The sequence below is a fragment of the Lagopus muta genome, chromosome 5, assembly GCF_023343835.1.
Source record: "Lagopus muta isolate bLagMut1 chromosome 5, bLagMut1 primary, whole genome shotgun sequence".
NCBI classification, from domain to species: domain Eukaryota; kingdom Metazoa; phylum Chordata; class Aves; order Galliformes; family Phasianidae; genus Lagopus; species Lagopus muta.
Genome location: NC_064437.1, coordinates 61,030,747 through 61,048,655, shown reverse-complemented (window position 1 = coordinate 61,048,655; position 17,909 = coordinate 61,030,747). Strand labels below are relative to the sequence as shown.

The 17,909-nt window shown below is 36.8% G+C and overlaps 1 protein-coding gene across 1 annotated transcript in view; it reads right to left on the bottom strand.

The window, feature by feature from the left end:
* Window positions 1–1,018: 1,018 nt before the first annotated feature.
* The window catches only part of PLPP4 (phospholipid phosphatase 4), a 46,844-nt gene continuing 29,953 nt past the window's right edge, over window positions 1,019–17,909 (bottom strand). Inside the window, exons 6-7 of the mRNA XM_048946599.1 lie at window positions 4,819–4,989; window positions 1,019–3,514 (exon numbers count right to left, since the gene is read on the bottom strand). Of these exons, the coding sequence (XP_048802556.1) occupies window positions 3,315–3,514; window positions 4,819–4,989 (371 nt within the window). The 3' untranslated portion in view covers window positions 1,019–3,314. The remainder of the gene's footprint in view (window positions 3,515–4,818; window positions 4,990–17,909) is intronic.

The window sequence follows — 17,909 nt, the reverse complement described above, 5'->3', positions numbered from 1 at the left end:
TGCACACAAGGAAATCTGAGAATGAATCAGCATTTGTGCTCCAGTTCTATTCACAGTACATTGTCTGAGATATGCATACAGTGCAGGGACATTCTGCTGACTGATTTGCAATCTCATATGTTTGGTGTCAGGATATTTCTGCTGTGTTCTATTAGATCTCATTGCCTTTTCCTAGTCTAACCATGCTTTATAAAATATGGCATTCCCAATAACTTCTGAGATACACAAGGTGACAGCTAAAAGGGACCTGTTGCAGACTACTGGTTTAATATTTCAAAATTTCAGCCTTGCAGGCTTACACTGTACATTTTCCTGGATGGATGTTGGGTAGCATATTTTGATTAAATGAGAAAGGCTAGTAACAATAATCACTTTTGGAACTGCTATTGTGCATAAATAACAGTTACATTAAGGCTTCTTTTGCTAATACTCCACGTGGTTTATTAATTAAACTACGTTGATAAAAAATGGTAACACTCAGATGTACAAACCCATATTCATGTGTTGTTTTATTGGTGCATTACAACATTACATATCCTTCACACTGAGAAAGCATGAGATTAAAATACATTGATCCACAAAAAATGCCTTCCCCACGCTGACTTAACACTGGTAATTACAGCATTTACAGATCTCGCTGTAAGTTTCACCTCATTATGTCTTTCATAATTTTAATTACATTTTAATCAAAGCTTTCACATTGTCTGTATTATGACTTTCAACTTAATTACATTAAAATTTGTTATTCTTTCCTGCTTTGCAAAGCTCACCAATTACTCTTGCACCATAGTATCAATGCTGCATCACATTTCACATTCCAATCTTTCAACAGCCACTACTCATTTAAGGTCTACACAAGTACTTCTCAACCCAAAGAAAATCACCTAGTTGTATCAAAAGCCATTAAAACACTGGGAATGTGAACAGCACAGTTAGGAGGCCCCACTCACTTTTGAGAATAAGCCAGATCTATATAAAAACATGCAAAATGCACTATGCATCAGTATTAAACTTCTACTTTTAAGATTCTTTTTTTTTTTTTTTTTAACATTTGCATATTACCTGGAAGACTAAGGTTCCTGCTGAAAGAAAAAGCTAATGGCAAAGCCCTATACAAAGAAAAGACAACACCCTTACTGCAGGGCTTTCTTTTAGTCATCCCATATGACGTAATAGAAAATGGTATCACTGTTACAGAACTCGATAGGATGGTTTAAAAACTTTGTAGAAAGACTAAACCTTCACTAAACTTTGTGGATTTCTACAATAAGGTCTTAATTACACCAGAGAAGTGTTTTGTTAAATCCAATGCGCGTACAACGCCAGCACAATTCTGCTTCACTTTTGCTAGCTTCATGACCCAGCACATGTACACCAGAAAGACAGTTAGGTTTGGCCAATTGTGTCTACTCTATAGCTCAGAATACTGTAACTGTCAGTAAAAAATCCTGCCTCTTACATTCTGTTTGACTATGCAGCCAAACCAGCATCAGTAGATCAGGTCTAATTTCTGCAGAATCCTGCTGGGTTTATGCCTATTAGAATTTGTCCCTTCACGTCACTCCCTATTTACAAAAATTTCCAAATATCTTATATGTTTATACACAGTATCATTGTATTCTCAATTACTACAATTTTTAAAAGGGAGTTTAATTTCCTTGTTTTCCATAAAAATTCAAGTGTTGCCAATCAGGAAGTTGCTCTTCTCAAAACAAAAGCCTACAAAGATTACCTTTGACAAAAGTAAATGACAAGCATTACATAAACACATTGAGCTGTTTGAATCACAAAATGCCTACAAGGCCAATACAAATTCCAACAGGAACACATAAATTATAATTATGGCAGCAGTCTCCTCCAGTCTAAAGCACCGTAAAAATGATTGTTGGTCAACACTATCTTGATTGCTTTAAGTAGCAGCCCCTGTTAAGAAATGTTCAACTGCCTGGACATGGTCTAAAATACCTACCTCTATTTTCACAGGATATCCACAAAAAGAGATTCTGGAATCTGACAATCTGCCATCCAAAGCTATATCATTTCACAGGAATGTGATGTATACTGCATAGTGCATACGTAACAAAACCGGATCCTAATAATAATAAATTAACTAAGGTTGTTTGGTCATCCTCTGTACCAACGCTGTTTTGAATGAAGAGTTTCAGTTCAGGTACCAAGCCAACCTTTGCAAATACCATGCACAAGAACATGATGAGCTGCGAATGTGGAATGGTTAAAGTGGAACACCATTGCCAGCATTCCTCTGGATATGTTGCAGTGCTGGAAACCACCAAAAGCATTCATGGTCGTGCACCCAAAGTCACAAATGAAAATCTCTTTGCATTTCTTCAGATCATCAATGCTGCAGTGAGTCACTACACACAAATGAATGTGGTACACTGAGAATCACAAACCATTATGTTTCTTCATCCTCAAACTTTATTATCTTTTTAAATTTGTTTTAAAGACTTCAGCTTGTTGAATGTCATGAATATTCCTTACTTTCACTTTGTTTTGATGGCAATTACTGCAAGCACTCTCAAAGAATTGCTAATGATATAACACCAAGTTTCTGATCCATCCTATGAACACACATGTTATTGCAAGCTGATAACTTTAACAGTGTGAAATTTCTCAAATATCAGCATCATCCTCTAAAACATTTAATGTGACAAGGCTTGGCTCTTACAAATTTGTAACCACTCATGCCTGTCGGCTGCTTGATTAGTAGCTCAGAATGACCTTGCCAAAGCTTAATACAAAGTCCTCCCATCATAAGGAGTTTATCGTGTTAGAAGGCAACAAGATAAACAGAAGGATGATGCCCTAACTTATTAAATTACACAAAGAAACATCTGGCCAGAACAGACACTGAACACTTGATGAAAAGTGCTGTGTGTACTCATCACCCATTGAAGTGAGTGCTGAAGACAATCAAACTTTCTAGGAGATACAAAGTACTTAAGAAAATCTGTTTCCAGATCTACAGTATCCTCAACCACATCTTCTTTAAAATTACTTTCTTGATCAATCTCCCTGTGGGATTGTCTTTTAATGTCCTGTTTCCCCTGAATAACCTATCTGTTTGCAGTAGACTGAAAACAGATAATTCAGCAGTCAATATGAACAGAAACTCGGAATTTAAAAGTATAGTGATACTATGGCATTAAAAAAAAAAGTTCAATTTGTCTTTATAACAAGGAAACAGAAAAAAAAAAAAAAGTGCAGACCAAGTGTATGGTAAGAAACACTGTGTTAAGAGACCAGCTTAGTGAAAATGTGAGAAGGCTAGAAGTTCATTTTGCATTTCTTAGTCATACTGGACCTTCAGTTATTCCCTCCAGAGGCAGGCCAGTAGCATTATCTGCTGTAGGTCTCTCTTCTTTCTTCATTGAGTTCTGATCTAGCAGGCTGACGTAAGATTTATGACAAGCTGTATTACCCAAAGGAGGGTAGTGCTGTCTGTAGCAAATATAAGCAAAAATGAGGCCAATGATCCCTCCAACAAAAGCATCTAGGTAAGAAAACAACAAAGTCTTGTTACCACTGAATGGACAGACTGTAAGGAACACTGTAAATACAAAGCATTTGATTGACCTATGTTTAAACCAGACTTTCTACCTTTTTTCTTTGCTCGTAAAGGAAAAAGAATATTCTTTTAATTTCAGCAGTTATCTTTCCTTAAAAGAATCTCTAAATGGAGATCATGGGGACTTGAAAGCAGTCAGTATATTCAGGATTCATAATGAAATATTCTAATATTCATCTATTTCAACAATAAATCCTGAATGCTACATTTTCTAGCCAAACTTAACGGGCTTCCTAAAATCTTATAATATTAATGTTCTCAGTCTTGACTTTGTAATGTACATATACTCTACTCCACCTTTCACCTACAGTATGCCGTCTTGGACATCGTATTGATGGTCTTTGTTCACACACCACAGCACATACAATACAATTGGATGACGCTGCTAGGCATGAAAAACAAGACCTGAGCTTTGGCATAGAATGTTACAAAGCGAACATGACTCTCCCTTGAGAAGATAGTTCTTCCAGCTAAGGGCACAGGTCACCTGCAGAGCATTGTGTGCTAGCACGATTCTAGCTTGGGAAGAGCTATCTGAATTTCCAGATTGAGTTTCAGAAACAAAAATATGAGCACCTGTAATTGGATACAGATACAACCCCTTGGGTGTAGTTTCATCATATATAAAATATAGCATAATAATGTGCCTCAGAGCACACGTCAGTACATAAATCCTAATCCTTACTCTTGGCAAGATGTAGTGCACAATGCAAACACACATCCAGAACTAGAGAGTAAACCTGAACGCTGCTGTTCATATTCATTTGTGTTAAACTAATTCAAAAAGGTCTCACACAGAGCACAAGAAACCTAACAGCTTCGTGCTCTCTGATCCGAGTGCACCAAGCCCTGGAACAAGGTAAGAACCCTGCAGGAAACTAAGAGATTCCTTCAAGAGCATGTCAAGGTTAATGGATTGTGATTAAGCTGCTATGATAGAGCAAGATGCTGCACAAACACAAAACCAGAGGAAAAAAAAATGCGTGTAATAGGATGTCTTGCTCTGGTATGGGGACTTCTGTAGGAGATGGGAAAGAGCTCAGTGGGACCAAGTAACGCTGCGCTTAATTGAAACCAAAAGGTAGAAATTCAGGAGTGTCAGCCAAAGAGAAAGAGAGGTCTGCAATAATGTGCATTGTAACTCACATTATTTCAATGAAACAAACAAAAAAATACAGAAATGCAAAGCTAATAATATAGATACATGAAAAAGTATCTCCATAGCTCACCTTGCCAGTGGTGTTTGTAATCACACATACGTGACAGAGCAATCATCATGGCACAGTAGAGAGGCAGTATTGCTGCACAGAGCCGCCAGCTCTTCCCCCGGCCATTTTCTGTGAAGCAATGCAACTTTCCAGCTAGGTAGAAGGTGGTAAAGCCAAGGCCTGAAAATGCAACTGAAAGAAAAATGCAGAATTACACTAATTTGCCATAAACACACTGTAGCATACTATCCTTTCAGATCTGACAGTAGAATCCTTCTACTGCAGAGAAGCCATGGTCTCTACAGGGGGAGATGAGGAGCCAAGCTGAGATGGCAATAAGCTCCATCTATGAGAAGTGAGGGAGTTTCAGAACACAAATGATGATTCCACATAATCATATTAACGATGCAGTTATAACTTTTAAAAGAACATGGCCTATGCTCTAGGAAAATACATTATTTGTTTATTTATTTATTTATTTCACAAAAAGTCAACCATTGTACAAATTAATATTAGAAACAGCCACAAAACCACAGAGCAGTACTGTATGAACGGAATGGGCAAAGATGATGTGCAGATCCATGACGTACATCTGCTCTCCACAGCAGTGGCGTTATCTCTGCAGCAATGCAAGCAATCAGGGAAGCAAACACTGCAATGTAGAGCCACTACCATCTGATCTGTACTGAGCTCTCATATAATCCAATGCGTCTGCAAATACTGTGCTACCTGTAGCCATTCACATTTCCAATAGCAATTGATTCTTTTTTCCTTTAGCAATTCACCTTTTTCCTTTGGGGAGAAAGTGGCTGCATAAAGAATCTCTGGTTTTTTTAATACATTAAGTCAGATATTTAGATGAATTTATAACTTGAGTCACAAAAGCCTTTTCATGTTAAACCTTCAATATGTCTTTCATGATTCGAGACCTATTGTAAAAAGTTCAGGCTCAAAGCTGAAAATGAAAAAGATGCAATTGTCTTACATTTAAATGATATTTTAAGTTCCATTAATGCGTTCCTACAGAACATGCTGAACTGGCAGCAATTACAGAACACAGCAAGTTTCTGAGCTCAACTTTCTTCCTTTTCCGTTCACCTTCCAGAACGCAAGTGGGGTGTTGTGTTTTTTTGTTTTGTTTTGTTTGTTTGTTTTTAGACACTTCAATGCATTTTATAACTGTAGAAAAATCAGTGCTGCTGCTGAACGGGTACCCCTGCAAAATACAGCGAATGTCCACAACAATCATACACCAAAATAGAGCATAATCACAGAATGGCCCTGGTTGGAAGGGACCTCAAGGATCATGAAGCTGCTGCAACCTCTTGTCACATGCAGGACCACCAACCTCCATATCCAACACTAGACCGGACTGCCCAGGGTCCCATCCAACCCGGCCTTGAACACCTCCAGGGCATCAGGGGTGGAGCATAAGCACATAAAGCACTGACAGCAAAATTATTAATATTTATCCAAGTATTCAAAATCCTTTTTTTGACTGCTTCTATATGTTTTACCTTTCTAATACCTACCCAGCTCTGTGAGAGAAGATAAGTTGCATTCACAATAGAAAATTCTGAGTTTCTGCCTTCAGTGCTGGGTCAGACGTGCCTTTTTTCTAATCTGCCAAGGCTTTTTAAATGCCCTTGTCCTCATGTTCCCAAACGCTAAGTGTGATAAAGTAATTACTCTGTTTTGCTGATGAATCTATGGGACGGACTATTTTAGCTGACTGCACAATGGTTTTATAAGTTTATACCACACAGCTGTTTAAATGCAATTACTGAAGATTTGCATTTCATCTTCAAACACACAAATAAATCATTTCTTTAGACTGGATAAAGAGAGACAGACAGAATGCTAATTAATCAGCAAACCAACACACCAAATGTTTTGTTTCCTAGCAGCTTTTCCAACCAGTGCTGATTCAGTATTTGTCAGAGGACGTTGGGAGGCAAACCTTAAAATATAAGAGGCTTGAGCAATTGAATAAAGCTAAGATTTATTGCAGATTGGGTTACATTCTTATGCTCAGTCCTCTGCAAGTGCAATATACATTTGCTTTGCCCTTCATACCATCTATCTGACAGGAAGAAATCATTCCTTCTGCCATTTTTATATCATGGTGTTCTTGAAATGAATGTAGTTTTCAAGACACATCCTCAGAGCAGCAGGTTTTTTAAACAAAACAAAAACAAAACAGCATCTGCATTTCATTCAGATTTCCACTCTATTGGAAAAAAAGTCTTACAAGGTGTAGGAGCTTCTCATGGGATCAAAACAGAAAAAAAAACACTGAAGTACCTCTGTATATTAACGCCTTTGCTATACAGTAAAACCAAATTTTATCACGACCGTATCAATATTGTAGATAATGAAGAATGCAGAGAAATCTTTTCTTTATGCACTTAAATTCACAAGTGCTCATGCCTTAAGTTCTTCAACCTAAACCTTAGTTTCTAAACTGAGGTTTCATATTCATGATTCAGGTAAGGTAGAGCTGACCTGCAAAAGCACTACAATGAATATTACAGCAACATCCATCGAAATCAAAATGCACTGCATTGCCTTTCAGCAACCTAACTTAGCCCCCAGTTAACAGAAGGCATAAAACAGAACTTTCTTCTTTAAAGGTAACTGCTTCATTTGTTTCTGAAGTGGAGTTTAAGCTGAGATCTTCCTCGATAGTTAATCACTCGTGAAAGATGAATCACTGTAGGATTCTCAGAAAACTGACTGAGGAGATCAGCACCTTAAGAATTTGTTCTACTGTAACACTCTTACTAAGGCGAGGTTCCTTTTGGTATGGGACAATGTAATCTTTTATATATAACTCCAAATCAGACTGAAATACTTATTCTGAGACTGAGCAGGAAAATTGCACGCATCATAAAGAACATCTGCTGCAGATGGAACTGCTGAATGGAAACTGTTCTTTTCTCCACAGTAATCTACATTGAAAGCACACAGTTTGCTGCAATGAATGTTTTAAAGAGGTGAAGCAGCACACAGAAACACTCTCAGACACAGTAGCTACACACATTTTCATGATTTCTGGACTCAAGTCTCTGTGGATGTTATTTATTCATTTATTCACCTTGAATTATAAATAACTACTCTCTGATCTTGGAAGATGTATATGCATGGCAATACACAACCAAACTGTAATACAGTTAGGATTTAAGGCCTAACTAGACATACCTAAGTATTTCCAGAAAGAGGAGCTTGTGAATGAACAGAGAACATCCACAGAATATATTTTTGAACCAGACACAAAGCCAGATTTTGCCACACATGGTTGTGTTCCTGTAAACTGAAGGTGAAAAAGAAGAGACTCACACACACTCCCGCAAGGGAACTTAAGCCTAATGGAAGTTGGAAAGGTACCAAAATGATACTCTAGCTCGTAGCTATGAAAAATAATAATTTGCAAAGCAGCTTTGTGTTACAATATTATAAGACTGATTTTCCATACCCTGGAGTGTGCACATCCAGAACGGGCTGCTTGACCCCATATCGACAGTGATAGTGCAATCAGCAGAGAAGAGCGTGGAATTAACAGCTAAATACTTGGGAATGTGGGACTATTTATCATAAACGTAACAATACATTCTGAAGCCATGGTTCCTCATTCCACATTTATCTGCTAGGTCTTCAAAATATCTGGGAGGATTTCTCCTGTTTCCACACAGTAGAGTGTGTGGAACTAATTTAATGCTAATCACCATCTAAGAAAGGCAGTTATTTTTTTCTACTTCCATAGGAAAGAATAAGGGAAATGAATTAATTCTGAAGATATCCATGTCAGTGAATGTAACTTAAAGCAAATGCATCTGAATTTGGCAGGTTTCAAGCTAAGATCCCAACATTTCTGGGTTAGCAGATGGGAAAATTATCAAGAAAAGCCAAATTCATATATATATATGTATTTTTTGTGATGCAGTTCAGCTGTGGAGCTTGATACCTTGATGCCAGCACTGTTTGAGATTAATGCACTACATGGGATTGGTAGTAGGGTTGGAACTAGATGATTTTTAAGGTCTCTTCCATCCCAAACTATTCTATGATTCTATGAAAGAACTCAACTGCTATGCACTCCATGCAGGCTACTTTGCTTGATGGCTGTATTTTGAAGATATGATCAGTCAAAATCATTGAACAAACAATTTACTCTTCAAGAAATCTAGGATTGCAGGTGATATTTACACTGAAGAACTGGTCAGTCAGTAGAACGTACTTGAGAAACCTTTTTTTTCCCCCCATGCAGGCTGGACTCAGTATTTCACTGCATCATAGGAAAATTGCAAAAACGTATCAGATGACCTACTCTATTACATAAGTATTTTCAAATTGTCTAATGTAATAAAAGTCATCATTCTGCACAAGAAAGATGGCAAAGAGGCACAGCAATGTTCCTCATCTACGCTAATACTCCTACTATATTAATTTCTTACGATCTGAAGAAACCAATACTCTGTTTACATAAATAAAGCAAGGAGCTGCATAAAGTACCAGCCCTCTTTAGAGACACTGGCACAAGGGAAAATGAGAAAATCAGTTTGATTCAATTTAAAACAGCATTATCTTAGGATATACTTAACACAAATTCCAGACAGAAATATTTAATTAAGTGCTCAATGAGGAGAAAAGAACAAAGGCACATTTTTTAAACTACACAGTAATGGTGCTTGAAGCATATCAGAAAGAGCTCTATCTCAGCATTATCATTATTGGAATGCACAGAGCTTTGTTAGACTCAACTTTTCAGATTGCTTCTGTCACTCTCTTTTGAAAAAAAGGTTCGGAGAAGAAGGAAAGGGAATGACAGCATCTAGGAGCACAGCAAACCCCATTCCGACATCTTAATCTCTCAGGGGATGTAGGTGGGTTTAAAAAACCAACTGTATGGAGCAAACCAATTATCAAGTTAAAAGGCATACAGGGACAACCTGTGAACAGGAATCTGATCTAAAGCCCCCAAATAAATTATTCATTAAAAATGAATAGCTTTTGTGAGTGTTTTCTGGAAAATGAAGGACTTGAGGACTTTCAGCATCTCAGGTTTCAGTGGATGCTTTGCTAAACACACAGCATGTGTCTTCCTTACATGATACAGCTTAAAAACTGGAAAGGAAAAAAAAAACAAACCCCCAACTCATCTCAGTGGCAACAAATTATGAAACTGCAAAACAACCATCACAAATGGCCTGTCAGAGAAAATGATCCATCTCTTTGTAATGCCTTACACTTGCAATGATTACTGCATATATTTCGTATTCAAACACGTACTATTCTTCACAGGAATTGCACAGCAGCCTGCCGCAATTCTAGCTGGGGCAACTGGTGAATGTTTTCAGTTTCACACTGTTCAAAGCCTGAAATATTTATCTTTCCTGAAGGAAAACATGATACCAAATGGCTGCATAAATTTTAATGCCGAAATTCAATTCAAAGAGGATTTTATAGGAGTACAATTCCCAGAGTACATTTTGAGCTTATTATCACAAGGCAAAATATATATCTGTTTTTCCAAGTGGGATAGTCAATCACCTTCCCTGTGGCTCAACTTTATTAATTTCTTTCCACAACAACAAAGAAATACAGTTTAGCAGAAGCAACATGAAAAGCACATCACAAAATACAAAAGTATGCAAGGATCTGGAAAACAAAAAGGAAGTACTGGAAACAGAGAGACATTAGAACAAAGAGAGAATTATATTATCTGAAAGGTAAGTAAGCAGACTATAAATCATTAGCTTGCTTTGGCAGGACTGCTGCAAGGAATTCCCATGAAACTTCTTTGTGCATTTTTTTGCCTGATATGTAATTTACAGGAACCTTTCAAGACATCTCACTACATCTGAAATATCTAAAGTGGTCTCAAGGCATGCATCCCATCTAGAAAAAAAAAAAGTGAAGTTCTTCTGAATTGCTCTGTTAATTACGGTATTTAACAGAAAGTCCTAGAGATGAACCTGTTCCATGGACTCCTTTGCCAATTCTGATGACAGAAACCTTGAACAAATTCCCTTTCTCTGAGAACACAGTAAAGACAAAGCCCAAAACGTCTCAGATTCTGGAATTACTTTGAATATAAAGAGGACAGCACTCAGGCACTAAGCACAGCAGCCTTAGCATCCAACACTACAACAGATCACCTGATGAATTCAGCCCTCTTCATACAGTTGTTCCAGACTAAAATACATCTCTGCAAGGTGTGGTTTTTACTCTTTACTCATCACTGAGATCTCCACATTTTTCAGTCACACTTGGTGAAATTAAACCCAACTAATGAATTGATATTGGATTTAAATCCAGGACAGAATGGCATTTGGGGAACGGCACCGCTCTAGTGTGGTCTGTGGATAATGCATTTATCTCCTTACAGGCATAAGGAAAACCATGGATTGACTGAATTTTGTTAGATCAGACCTGCATCCCTTTATGAAATAAAGAAAATATGCCTCTAATTTCTTCCAGAAAAAAAATATTAAAACTGAGACAAGATTTGTAGAGTAGTTCAAACAGGTCAGCTCTAATTAAATGCCTACTACCTTGACATTTATGATAGCCAGAGGATAATTTTCTTTTTCTGCTCTTTGTTAGCATAAATACAGCATCTAAACACAAGCTCTAGATCATCAGCTATTTAATTCTAGTACAAATTATTGTCACTGTAGGATTTATGAGGCAACTAAGTATAAATAAGTCCTGTCATGGACAAGTTTTTCTTTATAGCTCAACATTCTTTCAAAGGGGAACATACCAAGCCACACATTGAATGGGGTAACTTCTTACCTCCCATTCTGTCATACATAAATCTTCAGTATTGTCCTTGTAAATGGATGACATACTGCTCAACTGCTTACTATCACATTTATCATGCCAGGTAGTTGCATCAATCTCTCTTGGACATATGGATCAGCATGTGAAATACAGTCAAAACACAATTTGAAGAGTATTTTAGCGGACAGAAAAGCTTTACAGAAGAGGTTTGGAGTGTTTCCACCAAACACACAACACAATATGGCAGAGAGCATCAAGGAGTGTGCTGTAAAAGCTGTTGCCTGTTTGTATTTTTAATTCAAGAAAAATAAGTCTTTTGGAGATCTGTTTGAGATGTACATAATCTGAATCTCAGACTAGCAGGATTTGATTTATTAGTAGTGTTGGAGAACTAAGATTTACAGAGTTTGTCTCTTAAGCCCCTCATGAATTCAAATAGCCTTTGAGTGCTGAGAGGTAAATATGTCAAAGAGGTAAAAACCTGAAACACAAACATTCCCAAGTATACTTACAGTTTGAATTAAGAAGCCAATAAACCCCACAGGGGACCTTTTTTTTCTTGCCTAAGACATTTATTCCTTACTTCTCAAGATACTTATATAAGAGGATGAAATATTTCAAAGAGGCACTGCTGTACAGTTGTTAATTAAGAGATTTATCTTGAAAATAGGGAGTAGCAGCAATTACTGCCAAAACCTGTGGCTTGTAGCTCATCTGTTACTTAAAATGTTCACTCTCAACTGAAGGAAATATGATTATCCTCCATGAAATTGCTAGCTAAGGATAATTAACAGTTGAAATTTAAATACCCAACTATAATTACACGTACTGCAGTAATATTTGATACAAATTATCACAGCATAGCAAACAATTCTATTGAAATTCAATAATTCCTTCACTCTGAATCAAACCAACCATTTTTTTTTTTTTTCAAACAAATGAATGTCTTTTAAAATGTAAAAATATTTTATTTTCTAAAACTGACTAATTTCAGTTACTTATTGAGAAAGGGGAAGAGAAAGTGGCTGTCCACTGTTCACCTAAAAGACATAATACTTTCCAGCCTCTGCCTCCTCCTATTTTTGGGTTGTTTGGGGCTTTTTTTAGTGACACAGCAAGACACACCACAAATACAACACAAACATACATGAACGCATTCAGCAGAACAGATAATTTTAGAGATAAAGGAGAAATGAAATATTAAACAATCTGCCAGTCAACATCAAAAGTGCTTTTTTTCTTTTCTTTTTTAAACAGCTACGATTTTCCACATCTAAGATGGCAGGTTTACACCAAGAAGTCTCCCACTCCAAGAGATATTTACAACATAAATATGTTTGAGCTCCTACTTTTAGACTTTTTTCTTATTTGCAGCATGTGATACTTCCATTATTCGATACAGGATCTTGCTGCGTTCATCCACACAAACTTACTAATTTCAAGGAAGTCACAGAGGAGGACAGCCAGAGCAGGCAAGACAGAGAAGCCAGGTTAATAAAATGCAGAATAAAATAACTAATAATATGACAGAGGACTTACTGCATCACTGAGCACCTTTCACCAATTTAAATTACACACAGACCTGAGTCTGTCGAATTTGCTTTGCTATCAAAAAACTATCTGAACCATCCCGATTTCCTTACTTAACTCTCTCAGTACAACCACCCATGGATTTTTCCCTCTCCCCTCTTTAAAAAGAGCTCCTTTGCTATTTTTCACTGGCAATTTCATTTCTATGTTCAACTTGAGTGGTTTTCGAACATGATATGGAACTTCCAACACAATCATTTTCCAAAAGTTTCTCCTCAAACAGAATACAGAAAATTGTAAAATCACAGTTTAGATTGAAAACAAGCGAGAACTAAAAGTCTCAAGAGAAAAATCACCAGAAAAAATACAGGAAATCAGTTGACTGCTACAAAGCAGTGTTCACTTTAAAAATGTTTAGCATCAATATTTTATGTGTAGGGTTTGTTAGATAAAGTAGTGACTTCATTATTTGCTCAGTTCTCTGCAAAAGGGAAGAAAAAAAATATTACCTATCTGCTCACTTATCTGTAATAGCTGGTTTCTTTCTGTGTAGAACTGACAGTAATAGCAAAACCCAAATGGGACTTTCTGTAGATGCTCTGCACTTCTCTCATTCTGGCACAAATTACAGTCTTGATTTCATGCCATCTATCACACTGTATTTATCTCGAGAGATTTTTAATATTTCTTTGTTTTCAACAGATACATTTACACGATCAAATATCTTTATTACTGAGTTTCCTATAAATTGATAAATCAGGCAGACACCTCTACATAAGGGTGCCTCCCATTTCAGCATTTTAATTCAATTTTGAGGGTTCTATTTATTATTATTTTTTTGTTTAGTCTTAGCATGGTCTCCAACAACATAATGCAATGTGCTGCAAGAGGGGACTGTCATAACAGTTTCAACAGCACATGCCTGATCAGAGTGAAAATGGTGCCACAGAAAGTCTTGCCTGGAGTCTCTAAAGATTTAGAAATTTACCCTATCCAAAATTAAGAGCTTCATACAGTCATTCCTGGACAAAATAAATCACAGAACCCTATGCACCAGCCTCCTCTGTCTTCAGGTCTGAGTTGATACATTTATTTTCTTGAGCTTTCTGACCCGTTTTGCTCCACAGAAGAGCTGTCATCACAGTTCACAGGCTAAAACTGATATTCAGATCCTTAGAGTAACTCAGAGTCATTTTTGCTGAACAGGTCAGTCAGAAGAACAATGGTCTTGGCTTTGTGCACAGCAGAAGTCTACAATACCGTAACCTTTTCTTCAGGCTATGAAATCAAGCATGTACCTCAACCTTACTGAAAGCTTAAGGTTAGGCAAAAGAATGGAGCGAATTAGTCTGAAAGCTTTTCCTCTACACTGATGAAAGAAAATTCAGCTGTAATGACCAAGAAGGAAAAAACAGCTATAATAACCAAGAAGCAGCAACAGCTGCTGCAAAAACATGTTTATCCAAGTCAAATTCAGAGACTCTTACTTCCAGCTCATTTCTTTCACTTTGCTTCTCTAGCTCTTGAAGAACCATGTCAGCTCTTAAGAGCCATTCATTCTACTCCTCATTAATGACCTAGGAATGCAAGATGATAACCTTTTTCTTTCCTCACTCTCCTTTGAAGCCTCAGTCTATTCCTACATTCCCTGTATTACATGAACTAGAGATTAGGAAAAACAAAACAAAAGCCTCCTAAAACCTTTCGGTTTCCTATGTGAATCACAAATTAGAGTGGACTGCAAATCATTAAATCACAGTCCTGAGACCAAGAAATCTGGTACAATTTAGTTACAATTTTCTGATGTCTCGTGTAGGCTTTGATAATGCTAAATCACATGCTACTTCTGTGAAGAATTACACTACTTCCAGGTTTTCTTCCAGAAGGTTGGTGAATGTTGCTGGATAGCAGAGAGATGTAACACCTCAGGTTTTTCAGCCATCTTAACAAAAAAGGCTGAGTGCTGCTGAGAAGCAAAGATCCCTCATGCAGCTTGAAAGCAAGCCTACCATTTTCAGAGAAATTAATGGAAAGATAAGGATGTTCTCTTTCACCTTAAGATTTGGTATAGCCTCGGGCAAATAAGTGGTATTAACAACAGCATAGCTACATGGCTATATCTGTGCACAAAGAAAATGGCAGCTAAATAGCAACCTTGATTAATACAATAATATGCATTAGAGCTGCTCAATAAGTCGGCATCTGAGTAATTGAACATACAGTCTTGATAACTTGTGAAATTTAATAGGAACTCTGTTTCTAGGAAATGTGTCAGAGTTGGAAGGAAAGGCATACATACTCCTAATAGGTTGTGGGGGCTGATATTCCTTGTGAAGGCAGACATGGAAATGCAATGAGAAAAGGCAGCTGGGACTCCTTTTCTCTCCTTGGTCACAGATAGGACTGGAATATCTCTGCAGAATAATTTTTCTTTTTTTCTTTTTTCTTTTTTTTTTTTTTTTTTTTTTTTTTTAAAGCTTGTTACTAGGCTGAGCAATTGCTGCAGTCATTCATAATGGAATCTGGCTACTTAAAGTAGAAAATTACTATTCAGAAATGGTCCAAGGATATAATCTCATTTATTAGGCCAGCAGAAAATAATGATCCTTTTTTTTTTCCCTCTATTATTGTTTCTTTTCTAGAGACACTGCTCTTTCTCCCACCAAATAAGCATGGCTGACATCACATTCAATACTCTTATCATGTACATATCCTATTTTTAATATAAATAGAATCTACATCGTGTTACATGCTCCACTTGCAAAGTTTTCTTAAAGGCAGTAGCTGTACTAAAGTGTAAGGTAGGTATTAAGACTCTAATTCTTAGATTACTGCTCCCATTAACTTTGTTTGCTGATCATTTATTTGATGTAGCAAGACAAATATTAATAGAACAGAATTCCCCAGCTAATTCAGTTCTGGCATTGATTCTGATCATTTACCCTCTATACTGCAAAAAAACTGAAATTACCCTCTATACTGCAAAAGGACATTTTACCTTAATCTGTAATGAGTTTATACCTGAAAAGGCTCACCCTGAATAGGGAAATTAAAAATCAATTCCCTGCAATGTTACAATTTGAAATGTGAAACTCTTGCAAATCTGGCCATGGAAAACGTTAATTACCTAAACAGTGGCATATCACCACAAAGGCCATTTTTGTAAGGAAAGTGCAAGTTGCTAAAAAACCACACAGTATGAAAGAAACAGTACTTGTCAAAGAAGAATTTCTAATGGAAAATGCATAAAGCCAAAACATAGAAATTGACCATTTGTTGATTATTTTCCTTCCTGTCTATGGAGACTGTGAGGTATTTGTAAGCCGTGGGCTGAAAGTTGACGTACATTTAGCAGTTTAATACTCCCAGAAAAGTATCTTCTTATGAGTACCCAATAAAGACACATAAAAGAGAACTCAGGTTATGACAGTAAGAGTCCCACACTGATCTCACTGTGCTGTTTCTCTCAACCCTCTGCCATCCCAGTCCACATCATTCACAGCCATAGGCACACAAGACCCATAATACACAAATGTGCTGTAAATGTACTTGGCATTGCTGGCATATCTTCATTTCAATGACGAATTCTGGGTCAAAGATGCAACTAAAATGCCATGTGGCAGGTCTTCCTCTTTCTGATTCAGAGCTGAGTGCAAAACTTGGTAACACCAATTTGAGGAGATGATCTGGATTTATAATTTTGAATCAAAATCTTCACAGATGGCAGCTTAGGGGAGTTAATTGCAGGCAGTAATTGGAAAAAAATGTGGATTTCTATGAATTTGTGCTTCTAAAACAAGCTTTTTGTGATAATTGTTTTTCATTCTTTTACAGTATCCCTCAACTTGCAACTCTCCACTTTCATCGTACACACAACACTCAACTTCTTCACCTGAAGAAATCTAGTTACTGGAAAATAGTACTTTAAAATCAATTATCAGTCAGTGTACAAATAGTCCAAATGTATCTAGCCTAGATAAGCACATGTTCTTACATTGAAATCTGTTTTGGTCAAAGATGATTTTTAGAAGTGATCAGATGTTTCCCAATGGTTTTGATACCACGGTGCAGTAGCCCAAAAATATTTTCTGGATCTCTTATTAGCATTCTTGATGAGAAAGGGAAGTTACTACAACAAGGAAAAAAACCTCAAAACTATGCAGAAAATTAGTGGAGCATGCAGCAATCCATAATATTCAACCAAAGCTTAATAGAGGAAAATCATACTAGCATGATGAATTCAGAGCAATTAGAAATGAGATACCAAGATCAGAAAAGAGATATCCAATTAGGTGGCTCAAGATTAGACCAGAGGGAAGTATTTATCCTACAGGAAGCTCACAAACCGCATGCCTATAAAGGTAATTTTCAGCTGTAGGAAAATGCTACAATATAACATGTTTAAAATTAATATAGCAAAACGTTTATGTTTTTTTAAATTTGTCATGAATATCTGCATGTGGCAATGAACTGACACAGCACAAATGATACAAGAAGGTTTTACTATCTTCATTATCTGTGAATCTATGCATATACCTAAAAGACAAAGTATGTTTCCAGATTTAATTCTGTAAGATGTCAGGGTGCCTGACTGCCTGGTCAAACCTTCCAGAAAGACATAAATGGCAGGAAATATTCTCAAAAGCCACCTGTGTACAAGCTCGCAAATAATTTTTTATTTGTTTTTGTTTGTTGCATAGCAAGGGATCAACAGCTTAATTGAGCTCTCTCATTTAAAGTAGGAGAAAATACACAAAATAAAAACAACACATAACCCACAATATTTGACAGGACCA